General features: G+C 45.0%; 2 protein-coding genes across 2 annotated transcripts; one reads left to right on the forward strand and one right to left on the reverse strand.

The window, feature by feature from the left end:
* Positions 1-4,531: 4,531 nt before the first annotated feature.
* Positions 4,532-10,082, reverse strand: dmap1 (DNA methyltransferase 1 associated protein 1). Its single transcript, XM_040184459.2, has 10 exons — positions 9,624-10,082; positions 9,318-9,409; positions 8,849-9,044; positions 8,519-8,677; positions 8,243-8,410; positions 7,871-8,056; positions 7,587-7,658; positions 6,957-7,029; positions 5,831-6,189; positions 4,532-5,438 (listed from the first exon to the last, which is right to left on the reverse strand). The coding sequence occupies exons 1-10, from the start codon at positions 9,717-9,719 to the stop codon at positions 5,379-5,381; spliced, it is 1,461 nt and encodes a 486-aa protein (XP_040040393.1). The 5' UTR covers positions 9,720-10,082; the 3' UTR covers positions 4,532-5,378.
* A 1,762-nt stretch (positions 10,083-11,844) lies between these two features.
* On the forward strand, positions 11,845-19,245 carry hnrnpm (heterogeneous nuclear ribonucleoprotein M). The gene is made up of 16 exons (XM_040184432.2): positions 11,845-12,178; positions 13,033-13,217; positions 14,803-14,855; positions 15,582-15,589; positions 15,705-15,798; positions 15,885-16,184; positions 16,414-16,567; positions 16,686-16,735; positions 16,818-16,878; positions 17,018-17,152; positions 17,315-17,401; positions 17,599-17,667; positions 17,760-17,861; positions 17,973-18,556; positions 18,637-18,688; positions 18,779-19,245. Exons 1-16 carry the CDS (start codon positions 12,039-12,041, stop codon positions 18,940-18,942), a joined length of 2,238 nt encoding a protein of 745 aa, XP_040040366.2. The 5' UTR covers positions 11,845-12,038; the 3' UTR covers positions 18,943-19,245.
* The last annotated feature ends 106 nt before the right edge of the window (positions 19,246-19,351 follow it).

Here is a 19,351-nt window from a genome sequence, read left to right on the forward strand (position 1 = left end):
TTTGCATTAAATGTTTGATTGCCCTCATATTAACTGTCATTAATCCCCTCTGCTCTTAATAGGGACTTTATGATGCTTTCTTAAAACTTCTCGCCTACCTCACTCTTCCCTTTGCATAATTAAGTAGAATATTCAAAAATATGGAAATGAAGGAGCTCTCAGGATTTGACTGATGGTCTTTGTGTCACAGAACTCTAATTACGGGCAAACCTTTGCATTTTCTGTTCTGCATTGGTTCACGGTTCATTAACTCGGGTCACCGTGGGTCGACACGGTTAACTGTTCTGTTTAATGTCCAACTCGCCACGCGATCCAACCGACGGACGTTCCTGTACCTGTCTTGCCTGCCGACTGCGGTGTCCTTTTGAAAAGGGAGACGTACGACGCGCAGGGAACTTTTGAAAGCCATTACAAACTGTCACAGCACCAGAGTGGGTGAGAGACACAAACTTGTCTGTGTTTATAGCTTAACTGATCCTCTTATTCCTGCTACTCCAGTCCGTCTGCTATGCCCTAATCTCTCCGGGGGTCTTACTGGCCCAGGATGACAAATGGGAAGGAGAGGCCAGTCGAGCGTGGGCTCTGTGGAGAGGCTCAGGCCGAGGGTCTAACTAAGCCTCCTCAGCTCCGCCCTGGATCAGCTCTGACATGGCCTGCACTAACCCCAAGGATGGAGGAGCCACACACACATCACGCACAGACCCGGGGATGTTCACCGGGACACACCACCACAGACGCGCGGTTCCACGCGTGTAAGCATTCCCAGAGCGCAGGCGAGGCGCTCCGATCAGTACGCTGCACCTGACTGATTTGTGTCATTGACAAAGCTGCTGCCTTACATTACATGCGCACACACACACACACACACACTTGTCAGTTGCACCAACAATCCAAAAATGTCATCTTTGAATGGCCGACACAGAATCAGACCGGGCCCGCTCCATTTCGCCATCCACAGTCCAGCTCGATAACAGCGTGTGCTAAATGACTGCGACATGATGAGTGAGTGTCCTGCGACTTCCCAGCGCATGAGAATGTAGTGTGTGGAAGCCTCCTCCCCCCCTCCTCTCTCTCTCTCTTTCGCTCTCTCTCTAGCTCCAACCTCGTGCTCCTCTGCGCCCCACTGCCTCTCAGCCACGGGATCAGCTGCAGGCGCTAATGAAACGTCAGTCAGGTAATTGAGGCTGTGGTGGTGGCCAGGCGGGCGGGCAGGCAGGCAGGCAGGCAGGCAGCCTGTGTGGGTGATGACACGGGATGCTGGCAGCTCCAGGATCTCAGCAACGCCCCCCCCCCCACCACCACCTCCCCCCATGAAGCATCACAGGAAGCCCTCCAGGACCCAGCGGGGTGGAAAACATTGCATTTACACTGACAACCCCCCCCCACCCTCACGTCTTCCTGTTTGTGTTAGGGAGAAATATGAGCGGCGAGTGGCAAAGGGGTGTGAGCCGAGTCGTCGAGTCAACCAGAGATTGTTAAACAGCTGCTGTTAGTTGGGATGATGTTCTGCCAGCGGCGCCAGAGAACGAGTCAGAGGTTAAAGCCCTTTGTTATTGCACCCCAGAGTGATGTTACCGTACCTGCCATCCGCTGACCTGCTCAGCAACCCCCCCAGTGAGTTATGGGTAATGTTTAATTCCCCTGCCGTGACAGCTGCGGATCCGCATGGTAAATTGGATTTTTTTTTTTCTTTGTTGGAATTGCGCTTGTGCAGGTGAAGAGAGGGACATTCACTACGCTGGTTGGCCGAGGTAACTCTGTCACACGTTGTCCAGAGGCCTCTCGATCTCTCCCTGACAAATCAAATCCAACTGGTTTGTTTCAGAGGGCCGACACAGAGCCGATCTGTCCAACCTGGTCCCGTTTATAGTCTGCATGCAATCACAGCTCTGACCTGAACGGACCGCACTCTTCTCCCCCCGACAATCAAATAAAAGTCCAAGTATATGGATTCACATAAAAGCTGAGGACACAAATAGGACTTGCATACATTGAAGCTGCACAGCCTTAAGGCAAACCTTCACAATATGTGTGTGTTCCATTACCTGATGTAACAATCTTTCTTTGTACGTGTACATGTGTGACCCAGAGAGAATTATCAGCCAACTCTGCAGTTCACCACTTTTGGATTATTCCGCAGCAGCCAGTTGTTGGTGTGAAAGCTTTAATAATCCAGCTGACAAGAAACTGTTATTGAGCTGGTGAACATAGTGGAGCATTTTGTAAATGAATCTGCATGTCTCAAGGAACCAACATTCACCCACGTTCGCCTTTTTTATACTTTCAAATCTCTCCTCAAAAAATAACTTTTCTCTTCAACCACCATTTTACCCAGTCGCTTCTTTTTCAAGGAAGGACACCTTGAAAACAAATAACACCCCCTGAGTGGAGACGGAGCGGCCCAGCGATGGGGAATAGGAAGTCTAGATTTAGTCCGCTGTACTCCAGTCCGCTCTCTCCGGCCTCCCCGGGGCTTTAATGTGGCGAGTGGACAGTGGGGTTAATGCCTCGCTGTAAGCACTGTTTAGTGCCAGTGATTGGGTTTGTGTTGCAAGCCCCCCCCCCCCCCCCCCCCCTACCAGGAGAGAAGAAAAAGAAAAAAAAAGAATCCAGTGGAAATGACTTACACTGTCCAACCCTGGGGGCAGCTGCGATTTTTCCAACCTGCGGTTTCATCCCCTCCTCTTTGTTGCAGCCCAGCGTCCCAGAGGCCACAGGTGAGTTTGATGTGGAACAATGATTAAAAGTTCTCTCTCTCTCTCTCAAGGTGACCTAAACTAGAGGAGGTGAAAGTCAAAGTGAGGAACATGGAGACGAGAGAGGGGCGCAGGGGTGGATGTCTGTTTTGGACGTTCGTCACGGCCCGTGCGGTAGGCGCTCCATCCCCGGCCTGGGAAGGGGATTATCAGGCCGCTGCCCCCCCCCCCCCCCCCCGCCTGCTCCTATTGCACCCTTCCTGCCTCTTCCCCTTGTATAGTACTCAGTGATTGCATTAGACATGATGGGTAAAAAAGCAGTGTGCCGCGGCAAAGGAGCCATCGACAATCTGATCACTGTCACATCAGCGGTTACCTCCAGGCGTCGTGTATCACGTGTGCCATTACCTGCCTCCTCCTGCCTTATGTGCCTCGGTACACATCTTTTCTCTTAACTGTGTGTTCAATCACCGGCGGCGGCGCAGCCGAGCGACCCCCCCCCCCCCCCCCCCCCGACAGTGACGCATGCCGGCGATTAGCCTGGATACAGTTCAATTATGATAAACAGCCAGCGCAGCTCTTAGGTGGTGATTAAAGCCTCAGCCTGGCCTTGATAAAGAGATCCCATCTCGATGCCATCACAAGCACATTATAAGACACTCCGCCGCCCAGGTTCTGCCTCATGCTTTTCACATCAGTGTTGCAGAACGTACAACCTGGCCCGGGTGGAGCAGGATGGGGATGGTGGGGGGGTCTTTATCATTCACACATGGCCGGTGATGCGTCCCCCCCCTCCTGCCCACCTATTTTCAATTTAGACTAGTATTTATTAATAACCTCCACTTCCCTGAAGCCTATCTTACAAGATGCCAGCCATATAACTTAGGATGGGTTTAGATGCTGGGAGATAAGAGAGGGAGCCCTAGTTTTGATAAATGGATGAGCGGTGATGAAAAGAAGATATCAAAGGAGCGCGGATGGAGAGAAGGAAGAGAGCGGAGCATTAATCCAACACAAGGCTGGTGGAAGGAGGGAGCGAGAACGAGAGACAGAGCGGGGAGGAGGTAGCAAAAGAAAGATAGCCTTTCGGCTGTGTTCTGTCAAGGGAGAAATTACACATTTACGGAGGTTTTTTCAAGCAACGACGGGTACCATAGATCATACCCATGGATTTATGAGCCAATTTTCAACATGAAATATAGACACAGAGAATCCATTTTACCCATGTTTACTTGCCTTCTCTCACTCTTTTCCCCTCTCTCTCTCAATCAGACCACCTCCAGTGTGTAGAATGGTTTACTTCTGGAACCGTAGAGAGCTTATTAAAGACACAAGACATAAGTTTTCCCCTATGATAGTTAAGAAAAACACCGTCTGAAGGGATCGGGGATTTAGCAGAGATTTTACGGTTATTAAAAAGGTATTTTCTGTCAATAATTTCTTCTTTGGACAGAATTAAGCTTGTATATTAAGTTAGATGACACCTTTAAACCATCATTTGTAATGTCAAACAATAGTTTTAGGTTACGGATGGTTAGAACCGCGACGACCATAAAAAAGACCCTCCAAAAATGTTTTTATCCTACATCTACAGGCAGCCACGGTAGACGTACATACTCCTCTTCAACGCCAAATTTGCATAGAAATGAATGTCTCAGCAGGCTTAATGACATAATTGACATGCAATTAGCAATATTATGGGCAGGGAACCTCATGAAGTTTCAGTAGCTGTGCCAACCCAATAATGAGCCCTGCTTAATTACCATATTAATGAAGTTATTACGTGTCACTTAACTTAATGACAGGTAAGGTAAAAATGTCATGATCCTACAATCTCGCCGGCAAATGTTTATTCAACACTGATTACCTCTAAGTTAACATATCGTGTAAGAAAGAGCAACAGAAGCTTGAGCTGTGAAGGAAGCCGCTGTGGCATAAACATGTATAACACGCAGGAAGAAAAAAAAAACATGAAGGTTTATTGAATCATTGACTAAACCATCTTCAAGGTCACCTGAGGACAAATAAACACAAATCAGCCTCACTTGCCCAATATGGAGGACGGGCCAGCAGATGGAACCACAGTCTATCATGGAGGGGGAGAGCGAGACTGGGTCGGGGGTGGGGGGGGCTACATCGGGTACTAAAGGCTAACACCAAAACACATTTCCAGTAAACACTATGGCATGATCAACAAAAACCCCACCTCAGATCAGGTCAAATGAGCTCTGCAGCTGCAGGTCCTCCCACTCCCAAAGTCCCTTCTTTCATTCCAATTCATTTCAATTACCCGGTCCTTCCCACCTTCTTCCCCGGGTCCCGATTAGCTCAGCCTGGCAATTTACAGTTGATCTTGCCTCATCTAAGGCTGAGCGATGGTGGAGGAAAGGGGACGAGCAGTAATGGAATGAAATGTCACTCAGTTGTTGCCTTTGTCACAAAGACGCTGGACAGGCCCGATGGGGGGGGGGGGGGGTGGAGAGGCCTCGCTGGTAGGGGAAAAGTTGTGTGTGTCTGTGCATGTATGTGTGTGTGTAGTCAGTGGGGCTTCTACGTAAATGAACAGCAATGTGCTGTTCCGTTCCCCTGTGTGCTGCTTGTCCGACCATGGAACGTGTGTCCTCCCTGCGACCACAGTGACTCACACGGTCACACGCGTAAGAGCGGGCGCTCTTTTCCTCGTCAAGGCTTCTTCACCTTTTTCACTGAAGACGAGCTGGATGCCGACTCTCTCCGCTTGCGCTGCAATGCGAGACACAAAGACAATCACTTAAAGGGCCTGGCAGAGTGATCCCGCTTTCAGTTATGGGATTATTTTACCAGTCAAATGCTGAACGCTGTGCCTGACCACAGGGAATGTGAAGACGGCCACGCGTCTTCAACCAATACAACTTTACGTCATTAGAAAGTGAGGGAGTCGGAGCAGAGGCTACTACTCCTTCCACAGAAACCCAGATTGATCAGCAGCGAGCGTCATGGCACTGACTGGATCCCTCACTGGTTTTGGCCAAATCAGCATTGAGACACATATGTTTTACAATATATCCATATGTTAAAATACATCTGATAAAAAAGATTTTGGGGTTCTGACTCGGCGCAAAAGAAAAGTGTGGTCTGATTCAGCGCAGCCTTACCGAGTTGGGGGTGAGTGGTGCTCCTACAACATCAATGATTTGCTCCTTGGCTTCCACCTTGATGTCATCGGCACTGGGCCAGGACGGAGTTTCGCCCCCCGGGGTGGACGCCCCGGTGCTGTTCGTGGCATTGAGTTCTGCACTCTGAGCGGCAGCGACAGCTGCAGGCCCGGCTCCTAAAGTTCCACCCAACATGCTGCCGGTGCCGGTCTTCAGAAGGGCCTCATAGCGATGACGCAGCATCTGTTGTTCGTACTCGCAATTGCTGTGCGCCTGCTTCAGCTCGTACAGCAGCACCAGGTCGCTGCGCAGCTCATTGAACATCTGAACGATCTCCTCTGTGGGCATCGGGTTGAGATCTAGATTCAGGGACGGACACAAAGGGAAATATAAAACACGCGTCAGGAGCTTGCTATTAAAACACCTCAAAACTTGTTTACAAAAAGGGTTCAGGGTTATTTGTCAGGTCGTTGTAGTAAGTGGAAGAAGGTTCTACTGATGAAGGTAGTGGTCCGAACTGGACCGAATTTTTTTAATTCCTCATTAAATTGTTGAAGCTTTGCTAGTCTGTTGAGCCCAGTAGTTATCGTCCCATTTACTCTATATCTGCAAACGAAAAGCCATATTTTTTAGAAAACATCTCATATCATTAGAAAACTAAGCACAACCTGAGGACCAGAGCGTATTGTTGCCAATTGTATTGGCCAAGAAATAGCTCCTATGTTTAGGCTTCCTGCTATTAAACCACACTGTCCGCTTGTTCTAGTCGTAACACATCTTAAAGATGTCAGAATGTTCTTTTTAAGCCCCTGAATTGAGTCAAAAAATGTCCCAGAGTCTCCTGTTAGCTTTGGCTCAAGGTGGGACAAATCACATTTTTACCTTTTTTTTTATTGGTGGATGAGGATTTGTAATGTAATAAAACTCTAGTCTCTGGCCAACCTTCAACCTGAGCAGAGGTGTTATTAACCTGAAATGGTTGTCTTTTTTTTTTCACATTTTCCTGCTGTACTGAAAACTCCAGACCAAGAACATCTAATAACTATTTTAGGTTGTTGCAGAGAAGAGACCAACATGTAAATCTTGAAATGTAAAATGCAGATTGCTGGTGTTAATTCACACTTACCCACTCCTTGCTCCAGCAGAATCTGCTCAATGGCCTTGATCTTCTTCTGGCCTACCGAGCTTGGCAGTTTCATCTGAATCACACACACACACAGACACAGACACAGACAGACAAACCAACACACACACGGTTGTGATTTAAAGTGCGTGGATACCAGGATGAACAGCTCCACCTCAGGGCTTTTAATTCGTATGAAATGCACTTCAACGGGCCAGATCAAAATGTCTTTATCCACTGAACTCTGTCTGACTGATTGGCTCGCGGGATACTCCACTCCTTTAGCCGAGCTAATACATTTTACACAGAGAGCAGCAGCCCCTCATCAGTCTTGAAGATGAATAAGAGTTCCCCGTTGCTGGGTCTTACGGATATAAGCGAGTTACTAACAGAATGTATCATCACACTGATAATGAGAGATAGCATGCTCAAGTCAGACATCCTGGTCCCTCGCGTATATATTAGCTGAAGGGTTTCAGCTTTACTTAAATTGTCTTTTGGCAACAGAGGTTGAAACATAACTATAGGTTCTTAATACAGAGCTGTGAGAGCATTTCTGAAAACTGTAGGTTTGGTCTGCGCCTCGGATTGTTCTTTTTAGTTCCTTACTAGTGTTAAGTGAGCTGTACTCACCCTCTGACTGCGAAGGTTGACTCCCGCTGACTTGAAGTCTGGGAACTTGATACCTGCTGTTTCTGGAACGGCCTAAAGAAAAATAAATAACTGATAAGAGACACAATAGTGACATGCCTTTGAACTTTGAACACACGGCACATGTCAAAATATTCAATTCATTATTCATTTCAAACAGCAGCATACAAACAAATGGCAAAGAGCTGAATTTTCTCTGTATTGCTACTTTCATTACAGGAAAACATTTCCCACATAAAAATTTGTTGTCTGAGCTTTTATCATACCGGTTTCTCCATTTCTCTTTTTTGTGGGAGCTTCTTCTTGGAAACTCTCTTCTCTGCACGCCTTAACTCGGTGGTTGTGTCAGCTGCTTTAATTAGTTTCTGCAGATCCTGGGCCTTCTTCTCCCGTTCTTTCTTCCTAGTCTCAATCTTCCTTAGCTCCTGAATAAGATACTCCTCTTCTGCCACCTGCAGGACAAACCAGAGAGGTGCAGTGTTAATATTTCTAAAGGGTGGGAAACATCTTACAAGGTTCAGCAATATTGTTGGATTGTGTTTTTTTCACTAAAGGCATAAACTGCATTAAAAAAAATGGTTGAGCAATATCAAAGCCATGAGAGTCTAACAACAAGATAAGAAACCAAAGTTACAAACTTGTTCAGGTGTGCGATTAAAGAGCTTGTCCAATTGCTCTTTACGGCGCCTTTCATGGCCGGCGTCAAAGATGTAGATCTTGGGCTCAGTCCCTGAAGCCGCACGGACCTTTGTGAGTTTACCACAAATACAATAATACCGTTCTTTCAGGTCCTCCACAGAACGTTTCTGAAAATAAATGGAAGGATGTCAATACAAATGTGGGTTTTAACTTTTTGCAATACATCCTAAGTGAGAGGGAACATGAGAGATGTAGATGAATGGCAAAGTGATTACTCTGTATTGCTGGTGGTCGTAACGGTCATGGACAACTACGAAGCGCAGGTCAAAGCGCTTGCACAGGTCAAACAGATGGTCCGTCTCTGCTTTAGTCCAGCCATCGTCATGGAGATGCATCTGGTATTCCTGCTCAGAGTACACTGGTACCTGCACTGTCTACAAAAGCAGAGAAGGACAGTGAATCTGGATGAATAACTAAACAAACGTGTAATGAATGTATAAACCTGAACAAGAAGGAGTTGACAGAAGATGGATAGCAATAAAACCCCTGTGTGTTTTCTTCTAAATGAGTGGTGAGAATAAAGCAGACTCTTGAGTCATCCCTACCTTGTTGAAGCGGGCAAAGGGGTAATCCTTGCCCTCCTCTGCCACTCGTCTCCAGTGGTGGAAAATAGCCCCATCCCTGCGAGCTGGATTGGTGAAGGACATCCACTTCCAGGGACGCACCTTTTTACAGCCCAGCTTGGCTTTCACTGTCCTGTAGCCCTGAGTAGTATCACTCGGCAGCAAAGGGGGTGCATCTCTGGGGATTATCAAGAACAATATGTCTCTATTAAAGCCAGCCAAGAATATTCAGCACATGCAGACAATTGAAAAATGCCACATCTAAAGTCAGCGATACTAGGGGAAGGGTTAAACAGATATTGCTTGAAAATTACAGACAGACATCACAAAAACCACACTTCAACATAAAATCTCCCACTGCTTAACTGGGTGAACATGTCACAACACACGAGTCTCGTTTCACCGGCAAAAGGTACATTGATTTTAACAAATACTATAATTGAGCTCGTACTTTTTATCTGAATAGAGCAGAGCGTAGACTTCTCGGTGCATTCCCTCAGGTCTCTTGAAAGTCAGCGTTTCCGTTGCCTTCTTGGTTTTTTTCTGAGACAGAAAATAGGAAAACGGTTATTTATTTCATAAAAACAAGTAATACTCAATCACAAAGTAACAATTTATAACGTTAACTTAGCCGTCTTGATATCCCTTATTGCATATGTCATGTTTTGTGTTTTAGAGTTCCGCGGCCTGTATAATTCTTTAAATGTTTATTCAAATGTGGGTAAAACAGTTGATTCACATTAACGTTATCTCTTACCTTGTCCGAGTTGATGAGATCTTTCTTGCTGATGGGGCCATCATTTTCTCCTCCAGTCAACTCCAGAATATCCCTGACATCGGCACCAGTACCCATGACTTAAAATGTCGTGAAGCAACACACAATCTGTCAAACGTAAATACTGTTTATTCGTTCACTGGCGTAAACCCAGCTAAGCGGTACTGCCCGACAAATACGCTCCTAGCTAAAGGCTAACGCTAAAGGTGTCATTTCTAAGCTAAATTCAATTTACATAGAGCCACAAACAGCCACGTAACTATTTTGTAAAATAAATTATTGTAATAATACAGTCTAGTCTACATGAAAACTATGGACACAGTAGGAAAACATTCACAAGCTATTGTTAAGGCTAGGTGAGTAGCTAGCAACTAAACCGACAGTACTTCCGTCCCCGCTGATTGCACTACAACCACACCGAGCTAATGTGTAATTTACCAGCGCCCCCGTAAGGTCTGGCGGTGCACTGCAGCTTCAGCTTCTTTTTGTATATTAAATAAAATTGGTTGATACAATGTTCATTATATAACATAGCAGAGCTAACAAATGAATAATTTCTAAAAAAAGTGGAGTCATAAGAAATTCTAACCACAGCGGTTTGAGGTGGCACAGTGGTGTAGTGGTTAGCACTGTCACCTCCCAGACGCCACCAAACGGTGCCTCTGTGTTAGGTGGTGTGGCCTAATCCAGCATAGGGTTCCCTCAAGAAGTCATAACAAGAATTATATATCTAGTATGAGGACTTTTTGAAAAGGTCCGCCTCCAAAAAAATCCCCAAATATTTTGTAAAAATTAAGGAAATTCTTACTGTAGTCATTTGAGGAAGGTGGAGGTGGAAGGTGGAGGATGGTGAGAAAACTTAAATTTGACAAAAAATCTGAATATATTCTAAAATGGAGACATAACAAATTCTAACCATAGCAGTTTGAGGGGGCACAGTGGTGTAGTGGCACTGTCACCTGCCAGACCGACGCCCTGGGCATGAAATTCTTACCGAATAATGAATAGTGAAGGAAACAAATTAGGAGCACCATTCATTTAATGAAATTCCCCAAATTACATTACATTACATGTCATTTAGCTGACGCCTTTATCCAAAGTGACTTACAATAAGTGCATTCAACCATAAGGATACAAACTCAGAAGAGCAAGAAACAAGAAAGTACAATTTCCTCAAATAAGCCATATTAGAATTTGCTATAGATAAGTGTCATTATAAGTACAATTTAAGTGCTACAATTTGTTAGTCTTTTAGTCATGGTAGAGTCTGAAGAGGTGTGTCTTTAGTTTGTGGCGGAAGATGTGATGGCTCTCTGCGGTCCTGGTATCATCAGAGAGCTCGTTCCACCATTTCGGAGCAAGGACAGCGAAGAGTTGTGATCTTGTTGAGTGTTTTGCTCTCAGTGAGGGAGGAACGAGTAGTTTGCAGAGCGGAGAGTGCAGGTCGGGATGTAGGATTTGACCATGTCCTGGATGTAAGCTGGACCCGATCCATTCACAGCATGGTACGTTAGCACCAATGTTTTGAAGTGGATGCGGGGAGCCACCGGTAGCCAGTGAAGAGAGCGGAGGAGTGGAGTAGTGTGGGAGAAAAATGTTAAAGACCAGTCGAGCTGCTGCATTCTGGATGAGCTGCAGAGGTCGAATGGCTCAAATGATGCTTCAGCTGCAGAAATAAAGTGACTCTTTATTTATTTTCGTTAGGGATATTTTATCTGTTTCAGAGAAAAGGAGATACAATAATATTATAGTTTTTGAAAGATGTTTTCTACAGCCTCCAACAGGTAAGGTAAATAATCCTACTTTTATATCAAAGCAATTGCATACTTTGATGGATTATGCAAGGCATACTTGGGAAATGGATTAGTAAACAAACTCATTCCATCCCAAATTCCTAGACTTTTGTGCCATTTACGCCAGTATAATTCCTCATTTCTACACCACAACACACACTTGACACGTCATTGGACCAGAATTAAAATCTGATGGTTTTGCGCTCAACATGTGACACAACACCTTAAAATTGTCACAAATTAGAGAATTTTGAGGTTTAGAATGACGTGTTGTTAATCACGCACAAATACATTTTTATCTAACACAAGGATACATGTTTTTGTAGGGTTAGGGTTAGTCGTCTGCATTCCGGACACCATTATTCTGAAAATCCCCATTTTACGGCTGGGACCTTTACTTTTTTAAAAGTACACCGGATGTAGAACATTTTCTCCCTAGTTTAAATAATCCGGTCATTCGTTGGTCCTGGTCTCTCCGCCATTTTCGTTTGTTGGTGTCGCAGAGGTGTTTGGCGTAGTTATTCTTTACACTACGTTCGGGTGATTCTTGAACGTTATCGAAGAGAACACATCATTTAGCAAGACACTAAAACTGCGCGATAAAATGTCCACCGAGCAGGCTGAAAAGACCGACGTTATCGAACAAACAGGCCCGCCGCCGCCGCAGCAGCAGCAGCAGCCTCCCCCTCAGCAGCAGCAGCAGCAGCAGCCGCCGCAGCAGCAACAGCAACAACCGCCGCCAGGGTAAGACCATTCATCGATGTTCCTTTGTTGGAGCCAGCGTGCTAACGTTAGCTAGTTACACAAGTAGTCGAAGCGATTCTGATCAACGTAAATCTTGTAGAACCACCTTCGGAAATCATCCCCAGTTTTTAGTTTTATCTCTATGCGGCCGTTGAGTCCCGCAGCGTGTTTGTGAAGTGTAAGTTACGATAACGTTACATTTACCCACTGCTAGCAGGGCTGTTCGGGACCCGTCTAATTCATGTAGAGCCCAACCTAACGTTCACTAAAATTGCTATAGTCATGGTAGAGTCTGAAGCTATAGTGCTTACTATTACTTCGACTTATTCCGTAATGGCATTTCCTCTTGTATTAGTTCACAATATGATTTAAGACATTAAATACTGAAACGTTAGTTGCGTAACGTTAGCACAGGCCTACTAAAGTTCTGGCTAGGGAGCGGCCTTGCCATGCGGTTGAAGTGGAATTGTCTCGCTTGTAGCCTTATTATCGTTGTTCAGACCGTTATAACAACCTGATTCTTGTTACTAACAATTATTTAACCACTCAGTCTTTGAACATTTGTATTTTTACTCCAGTTGAGTGGTTTTTCCTATAGGATTCCCCATCCCGTTGTTTAACGTTAGTTAAGCTAATGGCGTCGTTTTTTGTCGCTCTTCCGGAGCAACGCTCAAGTCGAAATTTGCTGCAAAAACGTTAAAAACGTCCAGTAAATCTGCAGTCAATTAATATAAAAGCTTACATTTTAAACTATGAATTTATCATTAGGATTTTAATTATGCTAGATTTCATGCCTTTCTGAACACGTTCATACAAATCTCTTTAATCATTTATTTACTGATCTCTTTATACAGAGAAGTGAACGGGAAAGCTAAACATGAGCCCAATTCAAGCAGGAAGGAGAGGCCCCAGAAGAGAGGTGGAGGAGGAGGGCGATATGAACCCTATGGAAACGTCAACAAAAGATACCGCGTTTTTGTCAGCAACATCCCATACGATGTCAAATGGCAAGCGCTCAAAGACCTGATGAAAGAAAAAGGTAAGTTGTTTGAACATGGGATTGAGTCCGTCCACTCTGGATGTGACCGCAATATTCAGCCTCCATGGTCATGCTATGTGACGCCCTAGAGCTTTGATGGGCTCTCTGGGATTTGTGCAGAAACTTAAGTCGTGTTAAGTTGCTTGAGATCTCCTGGGAGTTATCTGGAACCACGGTTTGGACGAGGTCCGTCCACTCAGGAGTTGCTGCAGACTTGTACAAGTGGATGTTAGAATGAACATTTCTTCACCATTGAGATTAAAAGCTATTGTGGTTTCGGTGACGTGGGGTTTGTATAAGTGTTACGCTGGTCCACCATGACAATCCAATGGCCCGGGATCACGAGCGGCATATTGAGATGCTCTTCCCCCAGGAAATCCATGTAGAACATGCATTACAAAATGTAATGATATTTGTCCAGTAACGAGAGACAAGTTGCTTTAAAGTTGCAAAATGTAACGAATGCTTAAAAACCTAAGCTCTAAGATTTAAAGGTAAATCTTTTGGAGACTTGTCAAATGAAAATCATTTGTGTTGCAGCAACTTTCAACAGGGATTAGCTTTGTATTCTCTCAATGTACAATATGGATTTACATGTGTTTTTACTCATGTAGTTATGGGGTACTGGAAAAGCCTTAGATATATCATAAGTAATGCACTGAATTGGCATTCACTTTATACTAAAGCATGTGTTTAAAGGTACAATCCTTTTCAGAAGGAGTGCCTGGTATTCGTTTGATAACAACTGACTGTGGAGTTAAATTGCATTTTCTCTTTTAGGTGTGACCTTGACAAGCAAATGTTTTCTCAGCAGATCTCCATGTTGTGCCAGCACGGCTATGCGTTGGAGTTTTCTTTGGGGTACAGGTCTACAAAATGAAGCAACTTCTTATGCACTGTCCTTGTCTCTAGAGGGTTGGTCACTGACGTCCATTTGTTGAACGCACGTGATCAGGAACGAATGCGTGGCTGTGGTCGACGCTGAATCAAAATTTTGATATTGAGCGTTTAAGGAACAGGTCCATTTTAAGTACATGTTTGCCTGTTGAGAAGTTTCTGTCCCCTAAGGGCTTGCCTTTATTAAGATTATGGTTAGTTCCAAGCTGTAGGTTCCTTCACAGTTGATGGGCGACTGCATTGTTGCATTGGCCTGACTTTTTTTAAATGGCGACAATTGAAAAAGTATGTACAGGTTTGCAATGGAAAGTCATTGAACAGGTTTTGCCTCCTTGAAATTATTGGGTTAATTATTGTCCGGCAGAATGTGGTGTTCGATTCAACTAGGCGGCCCCATGGCCATTTCAACAGTTGTTGTCCTCAGTCTATTGCTTCTGGTGCTTCGGGAGAATTCCAACAAGGACGTGCTAAGAGGTGTTACACTTTTTCCCCCCAATAAAGACACAAGCTTGCTTTTTGTAGACCTGTACCATATTGTGCTGCTGCGGAGGTGCTGGGGAAAGGCAACGGAATGGCAGTCTGAGCTCGCTGTCACCGGCCAACCTACTTGTGTGTCTGCTCTAAACCCCCATTGTTCTCTCGGCTTCTCTCCCCTTGGTGTGTGTCGTCTCTGGAATCTGATTTGTAGTGGGTGAGGTAACGTACGTGGAACACTTAATGGACGCAGAAGGCAAATCGAGGGTAAGTGCAAATACATACAAATAAAACATGAATAATCCTAGACAAACTTCAGTTTGTCAGCTTTGGTGTCTTTGATTTTATTGTTGGAAATTGTTCAGCTTCAGTACTCTGGTGGGAGTGTGTGAGATGGTGACATGCTGGAGGCATGTTTTTATTCGGTGTCGTTTGTGACACTGACTTGATGTCATCCCGAGGGTTGATGCTCTTATAAAAGGACTTCAGCTTTCTTTGTAGCCAATCATGTGGGATTGCAGTATCTGAGTGACAAAGTCCCTTTGGTCGCTGGATTCTCTCCTCGTGAACTAAACGGGTCTAGTTTGCAAGAGGTTGTTACAAGGCTGGTAGATGATGGTTAAATGTAACTCATTCCGTAGAACAGCTTCACTGGAAATGTTACCTCTAATATCTCAGTATCGGGGAATCCTATCTCACTGTGGATTTTCTGCCCTTTGGATGTTGGGGAACAATACTGTTTAATATTCGCCATACCTGCCTTCATTGTGCTAGTGACTGGAAACAGATTGTAGAAGAGTAAATTCATTTGGAAGCACAGAGGTGTGGCCAAGGATGTAGGTTTGTGATGAACTTTTGATTGTGCATGAAATTGTCTTTTTTTGCATACATTTTACCAATTCCATCTATTTTAACACCACTTTTACTAATTTTAATTGTTCTCTACTTTTTGTGCGGCCTGTTCTGGTGTCTCCTTTGTCCCCATCAATGAAGGGTTGTGCGTAAGTAGTTTCTCCCCCTTTTTTTGCATTTCAGCATAATTTTTTGGGGATGATTGGGAAAATGGGTTACAAGAATATTCTGTGAGATTAATCTAAATCCTACACTGTCTATCAGCGTGGTTGAGTTTAGGACTGAAGAGCTGATGAAGAAAGCAGTGGAGAAGGTTAATAAGCACAACCTGAATGGACGACCCTTAAAAGTGAAAGAGGTAGGCCCCAGAACAAATGACCAGACGGCATAAAGAGATCAAAATGTCATTGAATATTGCTTCACATTGTCATGCGTTCATGATAGGATCCTGATGGCGTGATTGCTCAGAGAGAGATGAACAAGACTCCAGGTGGAGGACATCCAGGAGGCCACGGTGGAATGGGCGGGATGGCCGGCATGGAGCGCATGGGTGGAATGGAGCGCATGGGTGGAATGGAGCGCATGGGAGGAATGGACCGCATGAACATGGAGCGAATGGGCCCCGGACCAAACGGCTCCATGGTCAACATTCCCCCAAGCCTGATGAACAACCCCAACATCCCCAACGAGATCATTCATGGTCTGCAGGCTGGCAGGATTGGCAGCACTGTCTTTGTGGCTAATGTGAGTCTTCAAGAGTTGTCATTTTATTATTCACACGAAAAACAAGCGCATGGAAACCATTGATATGAAAACAATGACAGCAATTTAATTGTAAAGACTAGTATTTTGATTTGAAAGAATGACTGTGTACAGCGGTAATGTAATCTAAGATATGGGGAGAAACTTTGTAAAGTCTGACACTTTTTTTAATAAGTGAACCAATCCCTAAAACTGTCCCATGTACTTACAGCTCGACTACAAAGTGGGCTGGAAGAAGTTGAAAGAGGTATTCAGCATGGCCGGCATGGTGGTGAGGGCCGACATTCTGGAGGACAAGGATGGGAAAAGCAGAGGCATGGGAACTGTAACATTTGATATGCCCATTGAAGCAGTCCAAGCTGTCTGTATCCTTTTTTCTGAGAAAATGTTGGATTGGGACCCCATTGCACGTGTATACTGTTAATTCAATAGAAGTCATTGTTCAAACATGTCCCTGGTACGTTTTCCTTAATGACTTCACAGCGATGTTTAATGGGCAGCTGCTATTCAACAGAGTCATGCACGTCAAACTGGTATGTTTCCTAAAGCTCACGGTACATCGGCTCACGTTAAATGTGAAGAACGTAGTCTGAATGTGTTTGTTTGCTTTTGCAGGATGAGAAATCCCTGCCCAAGGATTTTGGACCCCCTGAAAGAGCTGCTTCTGCTCTTCCCCGTAAGTAGACCTTAATTCACTACTTAAGCGAGGGGAACTTGGTTGCTTCAGTTTCAACTTGACATTGCGTATAAAGTAAATGCAAATAGGTAGCCTGAGCAGACAATGTGTTGATACTGAACCCATCTTCTCCTTCCAGGTGGCCTGAGTGGTATTGGTTTGGGCCTGGGACCTGGTGGCCAGCCCATTGATGCTACCCAGCTCAATAGAGGAGGAGGAGGAGGAGGTGGCGTAGGAGGTGCTGGAGGAGGAATGGGCAACATTGGGCCTGGAGGTAACTATCTCCAGTGTTTTCAGTTAAACTACTGCATAATCAAAGTTTGTACTAAGTTAAAATATTTCAAAGTACTTGAATATACTTAAATAAACTACTTGCAAAGTACTTTATTTTCCACATGGTATCTGGTCAGTGGCTTATCACCCTTTTAACTTGCAGGAATGGATGGGATGGGCTTTGCTAACATGGGAGGTCGTATGGGAGGAGGCGGTGGTGGAGGCGGTGCTGGCAATGGCAGTGGAGGAGGTATGTACTGAAGGTTTTTAGTTAAAATACTCAAAATAAGGTTGGGCAGGAACATTTGTATACAATTTCACTTGGTTTTAATCTCATAAATATATATATATATACACACACATACGCTATACTCCAAGCCTTCTATGATGTTACCACAACCAGCCTGTCCATCCGTCACTGTTCTCAAACTTTGTTCTCTGTTCAAGGAATGGACAACTTTGGAGGAATGAACAACATGGAGCGTTTTGGTTCTTCGGGCATGGGCAGAATGAACGGTGAGGAGACGCGTCGAGCACACCGACGCAGGCGTGGAACACTTTCACGTTTTGCTGGCTGTTTCTAATGGTTTCATCCCTTGCATTGTCAGAGATGGACCGTGGGATTGGTGGTGCTTTTGACAGGGAGTTTGGGCGAAATGAAATGGGAATGTCTCGCAATAATTTTGGTGACTCCTTTGAAAGAGGAATGGGTTAGTATTTCCAAGATTTTGTTTAAATTCCTCTAATCTGATGGATCAGATAAAATTGTCGTGTCAGCTCTTGACAGTTGATGCAACTTTTTTGTTTACTCACTTTGACAGGAAACTCTCTGGGGATGGACCGCATGAGCTCTGGGATGGACCGCCTGGGAGGCAACATGGACCGCATGGCAGGGATGGATAGGATGGGGATGGACCGGATGGAACGCGGGTCTGACCTGGACAGGTTGGGTTCTGGTTTTGACCGGATGGGCGCAGGGATGGACCGGCTAGGGCCCAGCATGGACCGACTCGGACCCGGTCTGGATCGTATGAGCTCCAACATGGACCGCCTCGCCCCAGCTGGGTTTGACCGACTGGGCCCGTCTGGTTTGGATCGCATGGGATCCCAACTGGACTTTGGCTCCCCGATGGGTATGGATCGCATGGGCAACGCTGGGATTGACCGAATGCCCACCGGATTCGACCGCATCGGCTCCACTGGAGGACTCGACCGCTTCCCTGCCGGTGGCATTGACCGCATGAGCTCTGGCATGGAACGGATGGGGTCTGGAGGTGTTGGCGGTCAGTTTGACCGGGCCGCTGACTTAGACCGTGGATTTGGCGGGAATTCTTTTGCCGGAGCCGGAGGGCCTGGAGCTGGAGGAAGCAATATCAGAAAGGGATGCCAGATCTTTGTCAGAAATGTAAGTATTTTGAGGCTAGTAAGGCTATTGTTGGACGAGCTCCTGTGTTTGGTTGTAACTGATTTTAAATTGTTTTCCAGCTGCCATTTGACTTCAACTGGAAGATGCTGAAGGATACGTTCAACACATGCGGTAAGAGTAGTGATAGTTGGCGAGTGCTGGGTAAAATCAGTCTATTTGACATTATGCTCACTAATTTCATCTTTGTCCCTCGTTCTGCAGGTATGGTTCAGTATGCTGATATTAAAATGGAGAACGGCAAGTCCAAGGGCTGTGGTGTGGTGCGCTTTGACACCCCCGAAACTGCTGAGCGTGTCTGCCGAACCATGAATGGCTATCGGCTGAATGGAAGAGAAATTGATGTTAGGATTGATAGAAATGCATAAATTGTCTATCAGCCGATCATGACGATTAATTTAGTCCATGAAAGCCCAAGCGCTATGTATCCTCTAAATTTCTGTTAGAAATTCATATTGTATTCACTTGGTTTGTTAGGTACTCCCAAGAGTAAAAAATATTTTAGTTTGTTTGTTTTGCCACAGTGAAAGTGTTTTTAGTTTTTGATTCTGTTTTACTTTTTGTTTTTAGAGACCAAATAACCCTTTTAATTTTGTTTTCCTGTCCTGGTTCACCTGTCATTGCCTTTTGTTCTGTATGGTGTTTTGATAATAAACCTCCAGTATTTGAAATGAGTACTTTATTCTGTTTTTAAATTGCATTGCCTATTAATAATGGACTTATTGGTAGAGGTCATCTACTTATGCCACATTTATGACGTAGTAACATTGGACATGT

Source organism: Gasterosteus aculeatus, chromosome 8, assembly GCF_964276395.1.
Source record: "Gasterosteus aculeatus chromosome 8, fGasAcu3.hap1.1, whole genome shotgun sequence".
Taxonomy (NCBI): Eukaryota; Metazoa; Chordata; class Actinopteri; order Perciformes; family Gasterosteidae; genus Gasterosteus; species Gasterosteus aculeatus.

Excerpts from the sequence above, each read along its gene's own strand:
- hnrnpm (XM_040184432.2), top strand. The coding sequence starts at position 12,039 with ATGTCCACCGAGCAGGCTGAAAAGACCGACGTTATCGAACAAACAGGC. Across the intron at positions 16,879-17,017 it reads AGCTGCTTCTGCTCTTCCCC|GTGGCCTGAGTGGTATTGGT; the intron begins GTAAGTAGACCT and ends TTCTCCTTCCAG. Across the intron at positions 17,153-17,314 it reads GGGCAACATTGGGCCTGGAG|GAATGGATGGGATGGGCTTT; the intron begins GTAACTATCTCC and ends TTTAACTTGCAG.
- dmap1 (XM_040184459.2), bottom strand. The coding sequence starts at position 9,719 with ATGGGTACTGGTGCCGATGTCAGGGATATTCTGGAGTTGACTGGAGGA. Across the intron at positions 9,045-9,317 it reads CTGCTCTATTCAGATAAAAA|AGATGCACCCCCTTTGCTGC; the intron begins GTACGAGCTCAA and ends GATAATCCCCAG. Across the intron at positions 7,659-7,870 it reads AAAGAGAAATGGAGAAACCG|GCCGTTCCAGAAACAGCAGG; the intron begins GTATGATAAAAG and ends ATTTTTCTTTAG.